Source organism: Mobula birostris, unplaced genomic scaffold (assembly GCF_030028105.1).
Source record: "Mobula birostris isolate sMobBir1 unplaced genomic scaffold, sMobBir1.hap1 scaffold_1434, whole genome shotgun sequence".
NCBI classification, from domain to species: domain Eukaryota; kingdom Metazoa; phylum Chordata; class Chondrichthyes; order Myliobatiformes; family Myliobatidae; genus Mobula; species Mobula birostris.
The window spans coordinates 75,275-99,864 of NW_027274475.1; the positions used below are offsets into that span (position 1 = coordinate 75,275).

Consider the following 24,590-nt stretch of genomic DNA (forward strand, 5'->3'; position numbering starts at 1 on the left):
CAAACTCTCGATATAGTCAATCATGAAGAAAAAAGAAATGAGAAGAAAATGATATTGCAAAAAAACCCAAAAAACCAAAAAAAAAGAAATAGAACTAATTGCTAAACCCTAAAAAAAGCAAACAGAACAAAACAAGGTTGAACCAATATATTAGATCGAATACATTCATTAATGTCGTCAACTACGCTCCTCTATTCACATATTCCAAGTTAATAAAAAGGATTCAGAAAAGGTCAAACTACATCATATGAAAATGTTGAATAAATGGCTTCCAAGTCTCTTCAAATTTAACCGAAGGATCAAACATAGAAACATAGAAAATAGGTGCAGGAGTAGGCCATTCGGCCCTTCGAGCCTGCACCACCATTTATTATGATCATGGCTGATCATCCAACTCAGAACACCGCCCCAGCCTTCCCTCCATACCCCCTGACCCCCATAGCCACAAGGGCCATATCTAACTCCCTCTTAAATATAGCCAATGAACTGGCCTCAACTGTTTCCTGTGGCAGAGAATTCCACAGATTCACCACTCTCTGTGTGAAGAAGTTTTTCCTAATCTCGGTCCTAAAAGGCTTCCCCTCTATCCTCAAACTGTGACCCCTCGTTCTGGACTTCCCCAACATCGGGAACAATCTTCCTGCATCTAGCCTGTCCAATCCCTTTAGGATCTTATACGTTTCAATCAGATCCCCCCTCAATCTTCTAAATTCCAACGAGTACAAGCCCAGTTCATCCAGTCTTTCTTCATATGAAAGTCCTGCCATCCCAGGAATCAATCTGGTGAACCTTCTCTGTACTCCCTCTATGGCAAGGATGTCTTTCCTCAGATTAGGGGACCAAAACTGCACACAATACTCCAGGTGTGGTCTCACCAAGGCCTTGTACAACTGCAGTAGTACCTCCCTGCTCCTGTACTCAAATCCTCTCGCTATAAATGCCAGCATACCATTCGCCTTTTTCACCGCCTGTTGTACCTGCATGCCCACTTTCAATGACTGGTGTATAATGACACCCAGGTCTCGTTGCACCTCCCCTTTTCCTAATCGGCCACCATTCAGATAATAATCTGTTTTCCTATTTTTGCCACCAAAGTGGATAACTTCACATTTATCCACATTAAATTGCATCTGCCATGAATTTGCCCACTCACCCAACCTATCCAAGTCACCCTGCATCCTTTTAGCATCCTCCTCACAGCAAACACTGCCACCCAGCTTCGTGTCATCCGCAAACTTGGAGATGCTGCATTTAATTCCCTCATCCAAGTCATTAATATATATTGTAAACAACTGGGGTCCCAGCACTGAGCCTTGTGGTACCCCACTAGTCACCGCCTGCCATTCTGAAAAGGTCCCGTTTATTCCCACTCTTTGCTTCCTGTCTGCTAACCAACTCTCCACCCACACCAATACCTTACCCCCAATACCGTGTGCTTTAAGTTTGCACACTAATCTCCTGTGTGGGACCTTGTCAAAAGCCTTCTGAAAATCCAAATATACCACATCCACTGGTTCTCCCCTATCCACTCTACCAGTTACATCCTCAAAAAATTCTATGAGATTCGTCAGACATGATTTTCCTTTCACAAATCCATGCTGACTTTGTCCGATCATTTCACCGCTTTCCAAATGTGCTGTTATCACATCCTTGATAACTGACTCCAGCAGTTTCCCCACCACCGACGTTAGGCTAACCGGTCTATAATTCCCCGGTTTCCCTCTCCCTCCTTTTTTAAAAAGTGGAGTTACATTAGCCACCCTCCAATCCTCAGGAACTAGTCCAGGATCTAACGAGTTTTGAAAAATTATCACTAATGCATCCACTATTTCTTGGGCTACTTCCTTAAGCACCCTGGGATGCAGACCATCTGGCCCTGGGGATTTATCTGCCTTCAATCCCTTCAATTTACCTAACACCACTTCCCTACTAACATGTATTTCGCTCAGTTCCTCCATCTCACTGGACCCTCTGTCCCCTACTATTTCTGGAAGATTATTTATGTCCTCCTTAGTGAAGACAGAACCAAAGTAATTATTCAATTGGTCTGCCATGTCCTTGCTCCCCATAATCAATTCACCTGTTTCTGTCTGCAGGGGACCTACATTTGTCTTTACCAGTCTTTTCCTTTTTACATACCTATAAAAGCTTTTACAGTCAGTTTTTATGTTCCCTGCCAGTTTTCTCTCATAATCTTTTTTTCCCCTTCCTAATTAAGCCCTTTGTCCTCCTCTGCTGAACTCTGTAATTCTCCCAGTCCTCCATGCAACCTTTAAATGCTTGCCATTGCATATCCACCGTCAATCCTTTAAGTGTTATTTGCCAGTCTATCTTAGCTAATTCACGTCTCATACCTTCAAAGTTACCCCTCTTTAAGTTCAGAACCTTTGTTTCTGAACTAACTATGTCACTCTCCATCTTAATGAAGAATTCCACCATATTATGGTCACTCTTACCCAAGGGGCCTCTCACGACAAGATTGCTAATTAACCCTTCCTCATTGCTCAAAACCCAGTCCAGAATAGCCTGCTCTCTAGTTGGTTCCTCGACATGTTGGTTCAAAAAACCATCCCGCATACATTCCAAGAAATCCTCTTCCTCAGCACCTTTACCAATTTGGTTCACCCAATCTACATGTGGATTGAAGTCACCCATTATAACTGCTGTTCCTTTATTGCACACATTTCTAATTTCCTGTTTAATACCATCTCCGACCTCACTACTACTGTTAGGTGGCCTGTACACAACTCCCACCAGCGTCTTCTGCTCCTTAGTGTTACGCAGCTCTACCCATATCGATTCCACATCTTCCCGGCTTATGTCCTTCCTTTCTATTGTGTTAATCTCTTCTTGAACCAGCAACGCCACCCCACCTCCCCTTCCTTCATGTCTATCCCTCCTGAATATCGAATATCCCTGAACGTTGAGCTCCCATCCCTGGTCACCCTGGAGCCATGTCTCTGTGATCCCAACTATATCATAATCATTAATAACAATCTGCACTTTCAATTCATCCACCTTATTACGAATGCTCCTTGCATTGACACACAAAGCCTTCAGGCGCTCTTTTACAACTCTCTTTGCCCTTATACAATTATGCTGAAAAGTGGCCCTTTTTAATGTTTGCCCTGGATTTGTCGGCCTGCCACTTTTACTTTTCTCCATAGTACATTTTGTTTCTACCCTCACTTTACACCCCTCTGCCTCTCTGCACTGGTTCCCATCCCCCTGTAGTGAACTAACCTCCTCACGCCTAGCCTCTTTAATTTGATTCCCACCCCCCAACCATTCTAGTTTAAGGTCACCTCAGTAGCCCCCGCTAATCTCCCTGCCAGGATATTGGTCCCCCTAGGATTCAAGTGCGACCCGTCCTTTTTGTACAGGTCACGCCTGTGCCAAAAGAGGTCCCAATGATCCAAAAACTTGAATCTCTGCCCCCTGCTCCAATCCCTCAGCCATGCATTTATCCTCCACCTCATCGCATTCCTACTCTCACTGTCGCGTGGCACAGGCAGTAATCCCGAGATTACTACCTTTGCGGTCCTTTTTCTCAACTCCCTTCCTAGCTCTCCATATTCTCCTTTCAGGACCTCATCCCTTTTCCTACCTATGTCATTGGTACCTATATGTACCACGGCCTCTGGCTCCTCACCCTCCCACTTCAGGATATCTTGGACACGATCAGAAATATCCCGGACCCTGGCACCAGGGAGGCAAACTACCATCCGGGTCTCTGGACTGCGTCCACAGAATCGCCTATCTGACCCCCTTACTATCGAGTCCCCTATCACAACTGCCCTCCTCTTCCTTGCCCTACCCTTCTGAGCTACAGGGCCGGACTCTGTGCTGGAGGCACGGCCACTGTCACTTCTCCTGGGTAAGCTGTCCCCCCCAACAGTACTCAAACAGGAGTACCTGTTGTTAAGGGGCACAGCCACCGGGGTACTCCCTATTACCTGACCTTTCCCTTTCCCCCTCCTAACCGTGACCCACTTGTCTGCCTCCCATGGCCCTGGCGTGACCACCTGCCTGCAACTCCTCTCTATCACCTCCTCACTCTCCCTGACCAGACGAAGGTCATCGAGCTGCAGCTCCAGTTCCGTAACGCGGTCCCTTAGGAGCTGCATCTCGATACACTTGGCGCAGATGTAGACCTCCAGGAGGCTTGTAGACTCCAGGTCCTCCCACATCCGACACCGAGAACAGCAAACTGCCCTCACACTCATACTGCCCCTCTCCTCAAATAACAACAGAAAATGGATGCCAAACCTCCCTCGCCTCGCCTGTTTCCGCCGAAGCCTGTTGAGCCGAAGCCCTTAAGTCTTCACTCTGCTCCCGGCTCACTCCGCCGCCCGCAAACTCCGCTGCCCACTCTATGAGGCTCTGATCCTTTTAAATCTGCCGCGCTGCACAGCCCGACGTCACACGCCTGCGCAGTCCCGCCTCTCAGAACGCTGTTGGAGAAAAAAAAATAACGAAAATTTCAAAAATGTCTTTCTCGGCACTCCCACTCAGACTCTCAGACTCCTTCTTCGAATCAAACCCGAAGCAGGATGTCTGCCCTTTTAAATCTGCCGCGCTGCACTGCCCGACGTCACACGCCTGCGCAGTCCCGCCTCTCAGAATGCCGTTGGTGAAAAAAAAATAACGAAAATTTCAAAAATGTCTTTCTCGGCACTCCCACTCAGACTCTCAGACCCCTTCTTCGAATCGTGACACTTCTGATTTTTTCTAAATTTAAACATGATATAGTTTGGGAAAACCATTGAAATGTAGAGGGGGAGGTTGGTTTGTTTCCAATTTAATAAAATGGATCTTCTGGCCATTAATGTAACAAGTGGGATTATCCGACAAGCTGAAGAGGATGAAGATCTATGTTCCGTCATTGGCAAACCAAAACTTGCCGTAATTGGATGGAGTTGTAAATCAAAACGCAAAACTGTTAAAATAATATCAAAAATATCTTTCCAGAATTTTTCCAAGAGGGGCGAGATCAGAACATATAAGTCAAAGAAGCCACCTCAAAGTGACATCTGTCACAAATAGGATTTATATGGGAGTAAAAACAGGAATTAGTGATCATAATGCCATGAGATTCAAAGTAAATATGAGAAAAGAGAGGTCTGGACAATGGGTTGAGATTCTAAATATGAGAAAGGTCAATTTTGATGGTATCAGAAAGGATCTGAGAAGTGTGGTTTGGGACTGGCCGTTTTCTGGCAAAGGAGTACTTGGTAAGTGGGAGGCCTTCAGAAGTGAAGTTTCAAGGGTGTAGAGTTTGTATGTGCCTGTCAAAATAAAAGTGGAAAGGCAACTGGTGCAGGGAACTGTGGTTTTCAAGAGAAATTGAGGCCCTGGATATTTTGTTCCTCTAAATGCCTCACACTGTTGGGTGCTACCAAGACTCATTAATGACTCCAATATCATAATTCCACCCCAGAGCTCATCTGACTTTTTTTTTTAGTCGTCTTCTGTTGGTTTCTAAAAGCTTCTCAATAGTTTTTGCTCATTATTTGCCCTCTCTTTGGCTTCTTATGTTGGCTTTGGCTTCTCATTTCAGCCATGGTTGTGTCCTCCTGCCTTTCTAATTCTTCCACTTCTTTGGGATGTATCGATCACTCAGCTCCCGAATTGCTCCCAGAAACTCCAGCCATTGCTGCTCCATTGTCACTCCTACCTTTTCCCTTCCAAACAAGTTTGGCCAGCTTCTCTGTCACAGAAACATGGAGTAGTTCAGTACAGAAACAGGCTATTTGGCCTATCTAGTCAATGCTGAAAAAACATTTAAGCTGTCTAATGCAACTACCTGCACCAGGACGATTGCCCTCCATACCCCTACCATCCAGGCTCCCATCCGAACTTCTGTTAAATGGTGAAACTGAGCACATATTCACCACTTGTGTTGGCATCTCATTCCACACTCTCACGACCATTTCAGTAAAGAGCTTTTCCACATGTTCCCATTAAATTTTCACCTTCCCCACGTACCCATGACGTCTGGTTGTCATCCCACCCAACTTTGGTGGAAAAAGCTGCTTGCATTTACCCTATCTATACCCTCATAATTTTGTATACTTCCAACAAATCCTCAAAGCGATGTATAATTTCCTTGTTTATGTTTAGAGCCTTTTTCAGGTATACAAGATGATGAGGGGCATTGATCGTGTGGACAGCCATAGGTTTTTTTTTCCAAAGGCTGAAATGGCTAACACGAGGGGGCATAGTTTTAAGGTGCTGGAAATAAATACCAAGGGGATGTCAGGCTAAGTTTTTTACACAGAGACTGCTGGGTATGGAATGCACTGCCAGCTATTTGTGTGAGAGTGTTTCAGTTACTGTGGGGCCAGGAGCCCATGCAGCTCAGTGGGAACAGGGAATAATACCAATGGAGAGAGTCAAACTGAGCCAGGTCACAGATTGGAGATGGCAGAAATGCCCCATTCTTATACAGACAGGAAGAGCATCAGAGAATTTGATGGTCATTCCAGATACCAGCACTGTGCCCAGTTAGAAAATAATTTCTCTCTCCAACTTGGGTTGAACTTCACTGTAACAGTGTGATGTCAGATCACACCTCGGCAACTAAAGTGATCTCATCTGAAACGTTGTCGTACATCCATTGATGGATTTTGTAAATCTTTTTACAGGTTAAAAATGACAAGGAATTTGTCTACGGGAATCTCGAACACAACACACCAGTTTTGCTGTCTCTGTCCAAATAATTAAGAAGTGGAGCAAGGGATTCACTCGAACATCCTTCCTGCTCAGACTGTGGGGAGGGATTCACTCGATCATCTGACCGACTGACACGCCCATCATTTTACACGGGGAGAGGCCATTCCCCTGCTCAGACAGTGGGAATGGATTCCGTCGGTCATTTCAACTGAAGGTACATCAGCAAGTTCACACTGGGCAAGGCCATTCACCAGTTCTGTGGGTGAGAAGGGATTCAGTTGGTTTTCCCACCTGTGGACACACCAGTCAGTTCACACTGGGCAGAGGCTAGTCATCAGCTGAACTTCTGGGAAAGGATTCACATGATCATCTGACTTCATGGCTCACCAGCGAATTCACACCGGGGAGCGGCCGTTCACCCGCTCAGACTGCGGGAAGGGATTCTCTCGGTCATCCGAACTACTGGTACACAAGTCAGTTCACACTGGGGAGAAGCTATTCAACTGCTCAGACTGTGGGAAGGGATTCACTTGCTCATCTAAACTAAAGGTACATCAGCGAATTCACACTGGTGAGAGGCCATTCATCTGCTCAGAATGTGGGACAGGATTCACTCAGTCATCGACCCTAATGGCACACCAGCAAGTTCACACCTTGGAGCGGCCATTCACCTGCTCGGACTGTGGGAGGGGATTCACTTGTTCATCTCAACTGAAGGTACATCACCGAGTTCACACTAGGGAGCGGCCGTTCACCTGCTCGGACTGTGGGAAGGGATTCATTGAGTCATTCCACCTACTGGTACACAAGTCAATTCACACTGGGGAGAAGCCATTCACCTGCTCAGTGTGTGGGAGGGGGTTCACTCAGTCATCTAAACTGAAGGTACATCAGAGAGTTCACACTGGGGAGAGACCCTTTACCTGCTCAGACTGCGGGAAGGGATTCACTTGGTCATCTAAACTGAAGGTACATCAGCGAGTTCACACTGGAGAGAGGCCGTTCACCTGCTGGGACTGTGGGAAAGGATTCACTTGCTTATCTACACTGAAGGTACATCAGCGAGTTCACAGTGGAGAGAGGCCGTTCACCTGCTCGGACTGTGGGAAGGGATTCATTGAGTCATTCCACCTGCTGGTACACAAGTCAATTCACACTGGGGAGAAGCCATTCACCTGCTCAGTGTGTGGGAGGGGGTTCACTCAGTCATCTAAACTGAAGGTACATCAGAGAGTTCACACTGGGGAGAGACCCTTTACCTGCTCAGACTGTGGGAAGGGATTCACTCGGTTATCTGACCTGCTGGTACACAAGTCAGTTCACACTGGGGAGAGGCCGTTCACCTGCTCAGACTGTGGGAAGGGATTTACTCGGTCATCTAAACTGAAGGAACATCAGCGGGTTCACACTGGGGAGAGGCCGTTCACCTGCTCAGTGTGTGGGAAGGGGTTCACTTGGCTATCCACCCTGATGACACACCAGCGAGTTCACACCAGGGAGCGGCCGTTCACCTGCTTGGACTGTGGGAAGGGATTCACTGTGTCACCTAATCTGAAGGTACATCAGCGAATTCACACTGGGGAGAGGCCGTTCACCTGCTCAGTCTGTGGGAAGGGATTCACTTGGTCATCTCAACTACAGAGACACCAGTCAGTTCACACTGGAGAGAGGCCAATCACCTGCTGAGACATTGGGAAGAGATTCTCTCAGCCAAATCAACCAAATGTGCATCACTGAGTTCACACTGGGGAGAGGATGTTCACCTGCTGTGAATGTAGGAAGGGATTCACTCAGTCATCTATCCTTATGTAAATCTTGCTTTGGCTAGCAGCTTAATATAGGGGTCTCCCATGCTGTTTAAGGTCTAGATGGTTAGAGTTTGTAAAATGTGTTCAGGAAAGTTTCCTGAATCAATATATAGAGCTACCAACTAGAGAGGATGCAATATTAGATCTCCTATTAGGAAACGAGTTAGGACAGGTGACGGAAGTGTGTGTAGGGGAACACTTCGGTTCCAGTGATCATAACACCATTAGTTTCAACTTGATCATGGATAAAAGTAGATCTGGTCCTCGGGTTGAGGTTCTAAACTGGAATAAGGCCAAATTTGAAGAAATGATAAAGGATCTAAAAAGTGTGGATTGGGACAGGTTGTTCCTGTATTGGTAAGTGGGAGGCCTTCAAAGGTGAAATTTTGAGAGTGCAGAGTTTGTATGTTCCTGTCAAGATTAAAGGTAAAGTGCATAAGAATAAGGAACCTTGGTTCTCAAGGGATATTGGAACTCTGATAAAGATGAAGATGGAGATATATGACATGTATCGGAAACAGGGAGCGAATAAGATGCTTGAGAAGTATTAAAAGTGCAAAAAAATACTTAAGTAAGAAATCAGGAGGGCTAAAAGAAGACATGAGGTTGCTTTGGCAGTCAAGGTGAAGGATAATCCAAAGAGCTTTTACAGGTATATTAAGAGCAAAAGGATTATAAGGGATAAAATTGGTCCTCTTGAAGATCAGAGTGGTTGGCTATGTATGGAACCAAAAAAAATGGGGGAGATCTTAAATGGTTTTTTTGTGTCTGTATTTAAGAAGGAAACTGGCATGGAATCTATGGAAATAAGGCAAACAAGTAATGAGGTCATGGAAACTATACAGATTGAAGAGGTGGAGCTGCTTGCTATCTTGAGGCAAATTGGAGTCAATAAATCCCCAGGACCTGGCAGGGTATTCCCTCGGAACTTGAAGGAGACTAGTGTTGAAATTACAGGGGATCTGGCAGATATATTTAAAATTTCGATATCTATGGGTGAGGTGCCGGAGGATTGGAGGATAGCTCACGTTGTTCTGTTGTTTAAAAAGGATCTAAAAGTAATCTGGGAAATTATTGGCTGGTAAGTTTGACGTCGGTAGTAGGTAAATTATTTGAAGTAGTACTAAGAGACAGGATCTACAAGTATTTGGATAGATAGGGACTTATTAGGGAGAGTCAACATGGCTTTGTGCATGGTAGGTCATGTTTGACCAATCTATTAGAGTTTTTTGAGGAGGTTACCAGGAAAGTGGATTGAGGGAAGGCAGTGGATGTTGTCTGCATGGACTTCAGTAAGGCCTTTGACGAGGTCCCGCATGGGAGGTTAGTTAGGAAGATCCAGTTCCTAGCTATACATGGAGAGGTAGTAAATTGGATTAGACATTGGGTCAATGGAAGAAGCCAGAGAGTGGTAGTAGAGAATTGCTTCTCTGAGTGGAGGCTTGTGACGAGTGGTGTGCCACAGGGATCAGTGCTGGGTCCATTGTTATTTGTCATCTATATCAATGATCTGGATGGTAATTTGGTAAATTGGATCAGCAAATTTGCCGACGATACAAAGATTGGAGGTGTAGTAGACAGTGAGGAGGGTTTTTCAGAACGTGCAGAAGGACTTGGACCAGCTGGAAAAATGGGCTGAAAAATGGCAGATGGAGTTTAATACAGACCAGTGTGAGGTATTGCACGTTGGAAGGACAAACCAAGGTAGAACATACAAGGTAAATGGTAGGGTACTGAGGAGTGCAGTAGAACAGAGGGATCTGGGAATACAGATACAAAATTCCCTAAAACTGACGTCACAGGTAGATAGGGTCGTAAAGCAGCTTTTGGTACATCGGCCTTTATAAATCAAAGTATTGAGTATAAGAGTTGGAATGTTATGGTGGGGTTGCATAACGCATTGGTGAGGTCGAATCTGGAGTATTGTGTTCAGTTTTGGTCACCAAATTATTAATATCAAGGCTATTAATAAGGTTGAAAGAGTGCAGAGAAGGTTTACAAGGATGTTGCCAGGACTTGAGAAACTCGGTTACAGAGAAAGGGTTAGGACATTATTCCCTGGAGCGTAGAAGAAAGAGTGGAGATTTAATAGAGGTATATAAAATTATGATGGGTATAGATAGAGTGAATACAAGCAGGCTTTTTCCACTGAGGCTCGGGGAGAAAAAAAAACAGAGGACGTGGGTTAAGGATGAAGGGGGAAAAGTTTAAAGGGAATATGGGAGGGGGAGGTTCTTCACACAGAGAGTGGTGGGAGTTTGGAATGAGCTGCCGGATGAAGTGGTAAATGCGGGCTCACTTTTAACATTTAAGAAAAACTTGGACAGGTACATGGGTGAGAGGTGGTCCAGGTGCGGGTTAATGGGATTAGGCAGAAAAATGTTTCGGCACAGCCAAGAAGGGCCAAATGGCTTGTTTCTGTGTTATAATGTTCTATGGTTCTACGATACCGGAGAGGGCGAAGCCTCCAGTCGTTCGACAGAGCTCGGTACTGATGATTTTCCACTGCAACCGGCCCCCGATTTACACGAACCCGACATCAGCCCCTTTCTCGCCGGAGAACCACGGCGACACCTGGGGTCGGCACTGCGCCTGCATCCAGCAGGAAGCTCGGAGGTCTCCGCAGCACCACTGGTAGCTGGAGGTCTGCACGTCGCCGCCGGTTGTCAGAGGTCTCCGCAGAGTCTGCGGTGGCCGAAGTGACGACTAAGAAGTAAATCACAAACCCGAGGAAGTCTGTAGATGCTGGAAATCCAAAACAATTCTCAAAATGCTGAAGGTACCCAGCAGGTCAGGTAGCATCTATCAAAAGGAGTCGACGTTTCTGGTTGAGATCCTTCTTCAGGACTGAGAAAGAAGAGGGGAAATATCTGAATAAAAACAGGGCGGCTGAGGAAAAGGCTCGCTCGAAGATGATAGTTGAAGCCAGGTCGGTGGGACACCTCAAGAGCAGGAGGGAAAAGAAATCTAGTAGCAGAGGAGATTAGAGAATAGGAGAAAGGGATGGAGGAGAAGACCCAGGGAGAAGTGAAAAGCAGGTGAGAGGTATGAAAGGTCAGAGGAAGTAAATTGTGAATTGCTGCCTCAGCTGGAAAGACTGTTTGGTCAAGGGAGAGAGTTTAGCCTTGCCGCCCTTTCACTGTGACCCCCGAACTCCACATCAAATCCGTCTAAACGAATCTGGGTGAACTTTAATGACCAATAAATATAATTCCTCTCTTTGATCAGCTGTCTGAATGATCCCCTGACTCTGAGAGGAAGGGGTGTCTATGATCCACATTGTCAGGGTGTTGAGTTTACCAGGAGACAGAGACTGCAGGGACGGGAGGTTTTCTGGTCACTAATACACTGTGTGTGGACCCCGCTGGCAATTCTGGTGTTGTGACCCGAATCGAGACAAACACCACGCTGCCCACTCCACCAACAACACGGCACAGCCGGACACATAACAGGGGACTTTACATCTCACAACACTGGATTCAGTGATGAAACCCGTGATTAATGTTGTTGTCCCACTGAAATCAGAAGAAACGTCCATTCAGGTGTTTTTAAATACGAGCGATCCCCCACAGGTGACGTCACACAGGGGCACCCACGCGCCTAACGTCACACACCGGGATCTGCCCTCACGTGCGCGGTGTCTTACGTCACCCACGCGCTGGTGAGCTCGAGCTTTATCGGTTTAACGACTAGTCTGCTAATCACGTGACCAGCCTCTTCCTCCCCCCGCCCCTCCACCGCTGTCAACAAAGGTTTCAGAAGCTGCCGAAATCCCACTGGTGCACAGCGATGTCAATCACGGGTTATAACCAATAGCGGAGGCGAACCAGCCGACTGGGCGTAACCCTCGCTGACCCGTCTGCCGCCCAAGCTCGAAATCACCTTCAAAGCGGAGCAAATCCCAAAGTGAATGTCCGCTTTCTGATTTATTTCCATTTCCCTCCGAGGGAAGTTGGGGCGTTTGTGAAGCGTCTCCTGCGGCCGGAGTCTGATGTATCGCTGACAGGTAGGAGGAGACCGCTCGGCCCGTCGGTTTGATGCCGGTTCCCCGGGGAGGGAGAGGATGAAGACGGTGAGAGAGGGGGCGGACAGGATGTTTGTCCCGGTGGGGACAGGAGGGGCTCATCTGTGGAAATGTCTGAGCCCACGGTGGTGGTGATTCACCACATTGGGGGGCAAACACCGGCAGACTGTTGCCCTGCAAGCGGGGCCAATGGTCCGGGCAAAGTGACAATTATTTGTGTTTTGTTGAGACTGTACCGGGAATATGGTGTAAAATCCCGCTCCCCACACTAACACGGGTTATACAGACCAAAGAACAAACTGCCGGAGGAACTCAGTGGGTCGGGCAGCATCTGTGGAGGGAAATGGACCGTCAACATTTCGGGCCGAGAGCCTCCCTCTGGACTGAGAGTGGACGGGAAATAGTCAGAGAAAAGAGGTGAGGGGTGGGGATGGGGCAAGAGCTGGGGAGTGAGAGGTGGGTCCAGGTGAGGGGGAGGTGGGAAGGTGGAAATAGTGACAGGGGTGGGAGGTGAGTGGTTGGGGCAACACGGGGCTGCAGAAGATGGAAATTAATTCCATAGAGGGTTAACAAAGAGTTAGAGAGTATTTGTTATAGAGAGTGCAATGAAGATTCACCAGACTGATCCCTGGAGTGGTGGGTCATCATATGAAGAAAGATCAAATGTGATAACCCTTTCATTTCGAGAATCGAGGACTGAGAGGTGAACACATTGAAATGCACAACATCATTACCGGTTGAACCAGGGATCCCAGTCTCTGAAAAAGGGGGTGGACTGTCTGGGACTGAGATGAGGGGAAATGTCTCCACTCCGAGGGTGGTGAATTTCTGTAATCCCCACCACAGAGGGCAGTGAGGACTCAGTGATCGTCCTCACATAAAATAGAGATGGGCAGATGTGTGGAGACTGAAGGGTTTGAGGAAATGAGGATCGGACAGAAACACATGGCTGAGATGGGAGAGCCGCCGTCATCTTGTTGATGGTTAGAGGGGCTGAATGGCCACCTCCTGCTGTTTCAATGTTCCTGTCAGTGAGGACAGAGAAATATGAATGGAAATTAGAAACATAGAAAAACTACAGCAGAATAGAGGCCCTTTTGCCCGTAATGCTGTGCCGAACATGTCCTTATTTTAGAAATCACCTGGGGCTACCCTCTATTTTTCTAAACTCCATGCCCAGGAGTCTCTTAAAAGACCCCATTGTATCCGTCTCCACCACCGTTGCTGGCAGCCCATTCCATGCACTCACCAGTCTGTGTGTAAAAAACTTACCCCTGACAATCTCCTCTGTACCTGCTCCCCAGCACCTTAAACCTGTGTCCTCTTGTGGCAGCCATTTCAGCACTCGGAAAAGCCTCTGACAATCTACAAGATCAATGCCTCTCATCATCTTGTACACCCCTATCAGGTCACCTCTCATCCTCCAGCTTAAACCTGTGTCCTCTTGAGACAGCCATTTCAGCCCTCGGAAAAGCCTCTGTCTCTCCACATGATCAATGCTTCTCATTTTATACACCTCTATCAGGTCACTTCTCATCCTCTGTCGCTCCAAGGTGAAAAGGCAGAGGTCACTCAACCTATTCCCATTAGGCATGCTGCCCAATCCAGGCAACATCCTTGCACCCTTTCTATGGTTTCCACATCCTTCCTGTAGTGAGGTGACCAGAACTGAGCACAGCACTCCAAGTGGGGTCTATTCAGGATCCTATAAACCTCCAACATTAGCTTTTGGCTCCTAAATTCAATCCCACAGAAGGCCAATGCACCGTACGTCTTCTTTACCACAGAGTCAATGTGCATAGCAGCTTTGAGTGTCCTATGGACTCGGCGTCAAGATCCCTGTGATCCTCCACATTGCCAAGAGTCTTACCATTAATAGTATATTCTGCCATCATATTTGGCCTAACAAAATGAACTATCTCACATTTATTTGTGTTGAACTCCATTTACCACTTCTCAGCCCAGTTTTGCATCCTATCAATATCCTGCTGTAACCTCTGACAGTCCTCCACACTATCCACAACACCCCCAACCTTTGTGTTATCAGTAAATTTACAAACTCATCCCTCCACTTGCTCATCCAGATCATTTATAAAAATCCCGAAGATTTGGGGTCCCAGAACAGATCCCTGAGTCACACCACTGGTCATCAACCTCCATGCAGAATATGACCCATCTACAACCACTCTTTGTCTTCTGTGGGCAAGCTAGTTCTGAGTCCACAAAGCAATGTCCTGTTGGATCCCCTGCCTCCTTACTTTCTCAATAAGCCTTGCATGGGGTACCTTGTTAAAGATCATCTGAAAGTCTGAGCAACCAACATGCGCCGTCTCTGCTTTATCTATCTTGCCTGTTATTTCCTCAAAGTATTCCAAGAGATTTGTCAGACACGATTTCCTCTAAAGGAATCTTGCTGACCTTGTCCTGTATATAACTGCCATCATCATTCGTCCCCAATTACAGTGCCCAAAAATTTCACACTTAATACACTCAAACATATTCCTGACCACTGAGATCAGACTAACAGACCTATAATTTTCTTTCTTCTTCCTCCCGCTCTTCTTAATGAGTGGAGTGACATTTGCAACTTTCTGGTCTGCCAGAACTGTTCCAAAATCTAGTAATTCGTATAGATAATTACTCATTACTTTAAGAGAAAACTAAGGGGGAAATTATTTGTTCAGAGGCGGGGAGAGTGTGCAACGAGCTGCCAGAGCAAATGGTAGGGTTGATTTCAACCTTTAAGAGAAGTTTGCTTTGGTCCATGGATGAGAAGGATATGGAGGGCCATGGTCCAGTTGGAAGTTGTTGGAACTCGGCAGCTTTGGCACAGACTAGATTGGCTGAATGGCATTTTCCTGTGTTGTGGTGTTCTATGACTCTAATGCCTTCACAATCTCTTCAGCTACCTCTTTCTGAACCCTGCGGTGTTCACGTTCTGGTCCAGGAGTCTTATCTACCTTCAGGCCTTTCAGATTCCAAAACACCTTCTGTCCTTGGTAAAAGCATGTATCCTCACTTCTGCCCCAGATACTCCTGAATGTTAGGCATTTATGTATTAAATTTAATGATACAATTGACTTCAATCTGCAGGAGGATTGGGAAAGTCAGATTTGTGTGAGATTGCAAGAGAGGGAATGTATTGAGTGCTTATGAAATGGGTTTTTAGAGCAGCTGATGGTTGAGCCTACTCGGGGAACTGTTATCTTAGATTGGGTGTCGTGTAATGACCCAGATCTTATTAGGGAGGTTAATGTGAAGGAACCATTAGAAGGCAGTGATTATAATGTGATTGAATTCCTACTGCAATTTGTGAGGGAGAAGCATAGGTCACATGCGTAGTATCGCAATGGAACAAAGGGAATTACACAGGCACGAGAGAGGTGATTCTCCAGGTGGATTGGAGAAGGATACTGGTGGGGATGACGCCAGAGCAGAAATGGCTGACGTTTCTGGGAATAGTTCATAATGTACCGAACAGATATGTCCCGCAGAAGTAGTTCTCAAACAGCGGGGCTAGGCTACCGTGACTGACAAAGGAAGATAAGGACTGTAAAAAAAAGCCAAGGAAACTGCATATAAGGTAGAAAAAGTGATTCGGAAGTTAGATAATTGGGTAGCTTTTAAAATCCAACAACAAGCAACTAAACAAAAAGCTATTTGAAGGGGAAAGATGAAATATGAGAGCAAACCAGACAAAAATATGACCCATTATAAAATTGTGAAAGGGAGGTGAGAGTTTATATTGGGCCACTGGAAAATGATGCTCATGAGATAGAAATGGGGAAGAGATGGTAGATGAACTTGATAGGTACCTTACATCCATCTTCTCTGTGGAAGACTCCAGCAGTGTGCCAGAGATCCGTGAGTGTCAGGGAGCAGGAGTGAGTGCCATTGCTGTTACAAAGGAAAACGTGCTAGGCAAACTCAGGTTCTTAAAGTGGATAAGTCAACTGGACCAGATGGACTACATCCCAGAGTCCTGAGAGAGGTTGCTGAAGAGATAACAGATGCATTGGTCATGACCTGCCAAGAATCACTTGATCCTGGCATGGTCCCAGAGGACAGGAAGATTGCAAATGTCAATCCACTCTTTGAGAAGGGAGGAAGGCAAAAGAAAGCAAATTATAGTCCAGTTAGACTAACCTCTGGCTGGGAAAGTGTTGGAGTCTATTATAACAGATGAGGTTTTGGGGTACTAGGAGACTAATGATAAAATAAGTCAAAGCCAGCATAGCTTTTATACAGGGAAATCTTGCCAGACAAATCTGTTAAAGTTCTTTGAGGAAGTGATAAGCAGGGTGGACAAATGAGAGACAGTGTATATCATTTACTTGGATGTTCAGAAGGCATCTGATAAGGTGTCACACATGAGACTGCTTGACAGGATAAAAATCAGGAGAAATACTGGCATGGACAGAGGAATGGCTGACAGCCAAGAGTGGGAATAAAAGGAGCCTTTTCTGTTTGGTTAGCAGTGACTAGTGGTCTTCAGGGGTCAGTATTCAGTCCGCTACTTTTCACATTGTTTGTCAATCATTTGGATAATGGAATTGATGGCTTTGTGGCAAGGTTTGCAGATGATACAGAGATAGGTGGAGGCGTTGGTAGTGCTGAGGAAGCAATGCGATTGCAGGAGGACACAGACAAATTTGAAGAACAGGCAAAAAGGTGGCAGATGAAATACAATATTGGATAATGCATTTTGGCAAAAAGAACAATAGTGAACTATTATCTGATTGGGGAGAAGGTTCAAACAACAGAAGTACAGAAGGAAATAGGAGACCTCGGGCAAGACTCCCAGAAGGTTAATTTACAGGTGGAGTCTGTGGTAAAGAAGGTAAATGCAATGCTGGCATTTATTGAAAGTGAAGTAGAACATATAAGCAAGGAGATAATGCTGGTACTTTACCAGACACTACTTAGGCTGCACTTAAGAGTATCTGGGACCCATATCTCAGAAAAGGTGTGTTGTCATTGGAGAGAGTCCAGAGGATGTTCAAGAAGATGATTCCAGGAATGAAGGGGTTAAGATATGAGGAGCGTTTGCCAGCCTTGGGCCTGTACTCCTGCACTGACACATGTTTAATAAATGCAGATGATGGGGGGTAAATCTCACTGAAACCCACCGAATGTGGGAAGGTCTGGATAGGGTGGATGAAGAAAGGACTTTTTGTATGGTGGGTGTAGCCATAATAGAGGGCACAGCCTCGAAACTGAGGAGCCACCTTTTAGAGTAGTTAAGGAGGATTTTATTTAGTCAGAGAGCAGTGAATCTGTGGAATTCTCTGACACAGACGGCAGTGGGGGCCAAGTCTGTGGGTACATTTAAGGCAGAAGCTAGTAGTTTGCTGATCAGTCAGGGCATTACAGGAGATGTCGAGGAGACAGGTGCATGGGGTTGAGTGAGAACCGGGATCAGACATGATAGAACGGCAGAGCAGACTCAATGGGGCTGAATGGCCTAATTCTGCTCCTATGTCTTATGGTCTTATAATGCTAGTGTCTTACACAGTGAAGATTGACACAGAATACTTATTACACTCAGCCGCTATTTCTTAACTATTACTGACTCAGCAGCATCATCTTCCAGCGGTACAATATCAACTCTTGCCTCTCTTTTACTCTTTATATATCTGAACAACTTGATATCATTGGCTCACTTACCTTCATTTTTCATCTTGTCTCTCCTGTGTTTTTTTTTCAGTTGTCTCCTGTTGGTTATGCAAAAGCTTTCCAATCCTCTAACTTTTCCACCATTTTCTTGCTGTATAATATGATCCCGCTTTTGTTTTTATCAGAAACAGAAGAAAATCTGTGGATGCTGGGAATCCAAGCAACACATACACAAAATGCTGGAGGAACCTAGAAGGCCAGGCAGCACATATGGGACAGAGTAAACAGTCGATGTTTTGAGCCGAGACCCTTCACCAGGACTGGGGGATAAAAGCTGAGACCTCAGATGAAGAGTGTGGGGGTGAGAGGGGTGGAAGAAGTGGAAGGTGATCGGTGAAACTGGGAGAGGGGGAGTAGTGAAGAAAAAAACTTATCAGGATATAATTTCCTTAACGATTCTCGAAACATGATTGCTATTGCCTCCACATCTCTTCAGCCACCTCTTTCAGATCTCTGCCGTGTTCACCATCTGGTCCAGGTGATCTATTTACCTTCAGACCTTCTGTTTCCCAGCACCTTCTCCCGAGTAACGTAACTTTACACATTCTGACCACTGACATCTGGGACTTCCATATTCCTGCCAGTGTCTCCGACAGACAAGAGTGATGTACAATACTTATTCGGTTTATCTGCCATCACCTTGCACCCCCACCCCATTACTACCTCTCCAGCATCATTTTTCAGTGGTCCGATATCCACTTCCACCTCTCTTTTACACTATATGTACCTGAAGAAAAATTTGGTATCCTCTTTAATATTACTGGCTAACTCACCTATGTATTCCATCTTTTCCTTCTTAATTATTTTAGTTGCATTCTGTTTGTTTTTAAAAGCTTCCCAATCCTCTAACTTCTGAGTAATTTTTGCTCTATGCCCTCTCTTTGGTTTTTATGTTGTCTTTGATTTCCCTTATCAGCCATGGTTTTGTCACCTTACCTTTGGAATACTACTTCCTCTTTGTGATGTGTCTTTTGCATGCCACTGTATCGATCCTGTGCCTTCCGAATTGCTTCCAGAAATTCCTGCCATTGCTGCTCTGTTTTCATCCCTGCCCACGTTCTTTTCAAATCAATTTTGACCATTTTTTCTCTCATGCCTCTGTAATTCTCTTTATTCCACATCGGACTTTAGCTTCTCCTTCTCTAATGTCAGGGTGAATTTGATCATATTAAGATCACTTGCCCCTAAGGGTTCTTTGAACTTAAGTGACCTAATTAATTCTGCATCATTACAACATCCAATCCAGAATAGCTGATCCCCAAGTGGGCTCAACCATGAGCTGCTCTAAAAATGCATCTTATAGGCATTCTAGGAATTCCACCACTTGAGACCAACACCGTCCTAATTTTCCTTATCACCTGCATGACAATCCCCCATGACTATTGTAACATTGCCCTTTTGGCACACATTTTCTATCTCCCACTGTAATTTGTGGCCCACATACTTACTACTGTTTGGAGGTCTCTATACAAGTCCCATCAGGGATTTTTTATTACATTTGCTGTTCCTTAATTCTACCCACAGATGCTGCACATTCCAACTCTATGCCACGTCTTTTCACAATTCTATTTAATATTTTACCAACAGATCCACACAACACCACTACCAGCTTGTTCTTGGCTTGTTCTTTCAAGAAGCATATAAGTATCTGGGAAACGAGAGGACCTGCAGATGCTAGAAATCTAGAGAACTACACACAAAGTGCTGGAGGAGCTCAGCATGTCAGGCAGAATCTATGGATGGGAATTAACATTTCAGGCCAAGACCCTTCATTGGGACTCTTGATACCCACGTGTCTGGAATATCAACCAGCAAAGAAAATAGAAAGTAGTGTGAAATTGTGAAAACCTTTGACAAAATTTAGTTCAAGGCTTAAAAAAACCCTGCCAAACAGAGCTCAATAGTTAACAAATACAACAAAGGCAATAAACACTTTCATCAATACCGACATTAGCTTTTTTATATAAAAATATCTTTGTCCCATTTCAATCAGTAAAATTTACAAAGATAAATAAGAACTTTAGAAAAGTTTAGAAAAGTCTATTTACACTCAAACCCACTTAGATTAACACTACCTTGGATAGAAGGAGGAAGAGAAATAACACACATGAGAAATAAAATCACAACAGTCAATAGATAAAACCTTCCCCAACACACACATGTTCCTCGACCAGTGGAGCACCTCACCACAGTTTGTGGTGTTTGTGTCATCAGTCAGACATCCGAAAGATTTTCTCTGTCAATCAGCTTCCAAATGTTGCTACTCTGTCATTCGTTACCACGCCCCGCTGATGATTCCCTTCTCCTCGACTTCTTCAGTCTGCAGGAAGTTCAAGGGAAACCTCTTCACCCACAGCGTGGTGACTGGAACCTATCCCACAGGGAGAGCGAGAGATGAACAACAGGGGAGGGTTTAAACAGAGGACTGTTTTGGAACTGAATACATGGCAGGGTCCAGCCGGCCTGAGTTGACGCTCTACTGTACACTAGGTGTGTTATAAATTCACTAAGTACCATAGATAGTGTTTAAAATAGGACTGATTTATTGGTCTCTTATCCAGAATATTAAACTCCAGTCCATTTAAAGGTGAATAGGCTGCAGGAGAAACTCCTCCCGTGCCCAGTGACCAGGGTGCAGAACTGGGTGTGGTGAGCAGCAGCAATAATTGCAGAGTTCAGCGCCGACAGTCACTCTCGAAATTGTATTCAGCAATGGTGATGGATAAATATGCAGCATGCAGCTTATTGAAAATTTCTCCCAGTGTGACCCTGGTATTGTATTACAAAGTTCGATGACTGAGTCAATCCCTTCCCACAGTCTGAGCAGGGGAACAGCCTTTCCCCAGAGTGAACTCACTGAGGTTCCTTCAGATTACATGACTGAGTGAATCCATTCCCACAGTCTGAGGAGGTAAACGGACTGTCCCCATTGTGGACTTGCTGATGTACCTTAAGTTGAGATGACAAAGTGAATCCTTTCCCACAGTCTGAGCAGGTTAATGGCCACACCCTAGTGTGAACTGACTGGTGTGTTTGTAGCCCGGATGACTGAGTGAATCCTTTCCCACAAACTGAGCAGGTGAACGGCCTCTCTCCAGTGTGAACTCTCTGATGATCCTTCAGATTAGATGACTTAGTGAATCCCTTCCCACAGTCTGAGCAGGTGAATGGCCTCTCTCCAGTGTGAACTGACTGGTGTGTCAGTAGGTAAGATGACAGAATGAATCCCTTCCCACACACTAAGCAGGTGAATGGCCTTTCCCCAGTGTGAACTCGCTGATGTACCTTCAGTTGGGATGAGCAAGTGAATCCCTTCCCACAGTCTGAGCAGGTGAACAGCCTCTCTCCAGTGTGAACTCGCTGATGTACCTTCAGTTGAGATGACTGAGTGAATCCCTTCCCGCAGTCTGAGCAGGTGAACGGCCTCTCTCCAGTGTGAACTCGCTGATGTACCTTCAGTTGAGATGACCCAGTGAATCCTTTCCCACAGTCTGAGCAGGTGAATGGCCTCTCCCCAGTGTGAACTCGCTGGTGTACCTTAAGTCGAGATGACTGAGTGAATCCTTTCCCGCAGTCTGAGCAGGTGAATGGCCTCTCTCCAGTGTGAACTCGCCGATGTACCTTCAGTTCAGATGACGATCTGAATCCCTTCCCACAGTCTGCGCAGGTGAATGGCCACTCCCCAGTGTGAACTGACTTGTGTACCAGTAGGTCGGATGACCGAGTGAATCCCCTCCCGCAGTCTGAGCAAGTGAACAGCCTCTCTCCAGTGTGAACTTGCTGATGTACCTTCAGTTGAGATGACCAAGTGAATCCCTTCCCACAGTCTGAGCATGTGAATGGTCGCTCCCTGGTGTGAACTCGCGGGTGAGCCATTAGGTCAGATGACTGAGCGAATTCTTCCCCAGAAATTCAGCAGATGAACAGCCTCTGCCCAGTGTGATCTGACTGGTGTGTCGACAGGTGGGAAGACCGACTGAATCCCTTCTCACACACAGAAGAGGTGAATGGCCTTGTCCCAGTGCAAACTTGCTTATGTACCTTCAGTTGAAATGACTGACTGAATTGATTCCCACTGTCTGAGCAAGATGAACGGGTTCCCCCCCGTGTAAAATGACGAGCATGTCAGTCGGTCAGATGATTGAGTGAATCCCTCCCCACATCTGAGCAGGAAGGATGATTGAGTGAATCCCTTGCTCCACTTCATAAATATCTGGACAGAGACAGCAAAACTGGCGTGTTGGGTTCAAGATTCCCATAGACAAATTCCTTGTCGTGTTTAACCTGTAAAAAGATTTACAAAATCCATCAGTGGGTGAAGGACAACATTTCAGATGAGATCACTTGAGTTGTCAAGGTGTGATCTGACATCACACTGTTACAGTGAAGTTCAACCCAAGTTGGAGACAGAAATCATCTTCTAACTGCGCACAGTGCTGGTATCTGGAATGACCATCAAATTCTCTGATGGTCTTCCTATCTCTATAAGAATGGGGCATTTCTGTCATCTCCAATCTGTGACCTGGCTCAGTTTGACTCTCTCCATTGGTATTATTCCCTGTTCTCAGTGAGCTTCATGGGTGTCTGGCCCCACAGTAATTGAAACACTCTCACACAAATAGCTGGCAGTGCATTCCACACACCCACCACTCTCTGTGTAAAAAAACTTACCACTGACATCCCCTTGGTATCTATTTCCAAGCAGCTTACAACTATGCCCCCTCGTGTTAGCCATTTCAGCCCTGGGGAAAAACCTCTAGCTATCCACACGATCAATGCCCCTTATCATCTTATACACCTGAAAAAGGCTCTAAACATAAACAAGGAAATTATACATTGCTTTGAGGATTTGTTAGAAGTATACAAAATTATGAGGGTATAGATAGGGTAAATGCAAGCAGGCTTTTTCCACTGAGGTTGGGTGGGATGACAACCAGAGGTCATGGGTAAGTGGGAAAGGTGAAAATTTAACGGGAACATGTGGAAAAGCTCTTTATTGAAATGGTCGTGAGAGTGTGGAATGAGATGCCAGCACAAGTGGTGAATATGAGCTCGGTTTCACCATTTAAAAGAAGTTTGATAGGTACCTGGATGGTGGGGGTATGGAGGGTGATGGTCCCGGTGCAGGTAGTTGCATTAGACAGCTTAAATGTTTTTTCGGCATTGACTAACAGTCTTAGGCATTTAGAGGAACAAAATATCCAGGGCATCAATATCTCTTGAAAACCAAGGTTCCCTGCGCCAGTTACCTTTCAACTTTTAATTTGGCAGGCCCATACAAATGCTACACCCTCAAAATTTCACTTCTGAAGTCCTCCCAAATACCAAGTATTCCTTGGCCAAAAAACAGCCTATCCCAAACCACACTTGTCAGATCCTTTGATACCATCCAATTTAGAATCTCAACCTGTGATCCAGACCTCTCTTTTTCCATATTTGCTTTGAATCTCATGGCATTATGATCAATAATTTCTGTCACCAGCCCTGGATCATTTCCTAACAGCTTATTGCACATTTCTACATCGAGAATTCTACAAACTGATTAAGGGCACATTTGACAAACTCAAAACCATCTAGTCCTTTTACAGTATGGGAGTCCCAGTCAAAATATAGAAAGTTAAAATAACTTACTGAATCAACCTTTGTTTCTTGGCATGGTCTGCGAACTCTCTACAAATTTGTTCCTTTCAATCCCTCAGACTGTTGGGTGCAACCAAATCCCAATGATGGCTACAATATCATAATTCCCTATCCTGAGCTCATCTGGCTTTCCTATGATGCTTCTTGCATTATGATATATTCAGCTCAGCACATTCATCGCACCATGCTCAGCCATTTGATTGCTGACCCTGTCTGAGGTCTGAACAACATCTGACTGGTGTCAAGAAAACAACCTCTCCCTCATTGTCACAAAAACAAAGGAGCTGATTGTGGACGACAGGAGGACTAGAGACAGGGTAACTCTTACTGACATCAATGGATCTGGGGTTGAGAGGGTGAACAGCTTTAAATTCCTCGGCATAAACATCACCGAGGATCTCACATGGCTGTGTTTTGAAAAGAGCACAGCAACACCTCTTTCACATCAGATGGTTGAAGAAGTCTGGGATTGGGCCCCAAATCCTGAGAACCTTCTAAGGGGATACAGTTGAGAGCATCCTGACTGGCTGCATCACTGCCTGGTATGGGAACTGGACTTCCCTTAATCGTAGGACCCTGCAGAGAGTGGTGCGGACAGCCCAGCGAATCTGTAAATGTGAACTTCCCACTATTCAGAACTTTTACAGAGACAGGGGTGTAAAAAGGGCCCGAAGGATATTGGGGACCCAATTCACCACAACCACAAACTGTTCCTGCTGCTACCATCCAGGAAACAGTACCACAGCAAAAGGACCAACAAGCTCCGG

At 45.6% G+C, this 24,590-nt stretch overlaps 3 protein-coding genes across 3 annotated transcripts in view; 2 read left to right on the forward strand and 1 right to left on the reverse strand.

Annotated features, from left to right (window-relative positions):
- Positions 1–7,021, forward strand: part of LOC140192461 (uncharacterized) — a 38,812-nt gene extending 31,791 nt beyond the window's left edge. Inside the window, exon 3 of the transcript XR_011884286.1 lies at positions 6,648–7,021. The gene's annotated coding sequence lies outside the window, so the exon portion shown is untranslated. The remainder of the gene's footprint in view (positions 1–6,647) is intronic.
- Positions 7,022–7,053: 32 nt separating this feature from the next.
- On the forward strand, positions 7,054–8,472 carry LOC140192463 (uncharacterized). The gene has a single exon (XM_072250064.1). The coding sequence runs from the start codon at positions 7,054–7,056 to the stop codon at positions 8,359–8,361; it is 1,308 nt and encodes a 435-aa protein (XP_072106165.1). The 3' UTR covers positions 8,362–8,472.
- Positions 8,473–20,100: 11,628 nt separating this feature from the next.
- LOC140192459 (uncharacterized) lies at positions 20,101–22,486 on the reverse strand. Its single transcript, XM_072250059.1, has one exon. It carries the CDS (start codon positions 22,057–22,059, stop codon positions 21,037–21,039), a length of 1,023 nt encoding a protein of 340 aa, XP_072106160.1. The 5' UTR covers positions 22,060–22,486; the 3' UTR covers positions 20,101–21,036.
- Positions 22,487–24,590: the final 2,104 nt, after the last annotated feature.

Bases quoted from the DNA above. Each gene is read 5' to 3' on its own strand.
- LOC140192459 (XM_072250059.1), bottom strand. From the start codon at position 22,059: ATGGCTCACCCGCGAGTTCACACCAGGGAGCGACCATTCACATGCTCA.
- LOC140192463 (XM_072250064.1), top strand. From the start codon at position 7,054: ATGGCTCACCAGCGAATTCACACCGGGGAGCGGCCGTTCACCCGCTCA.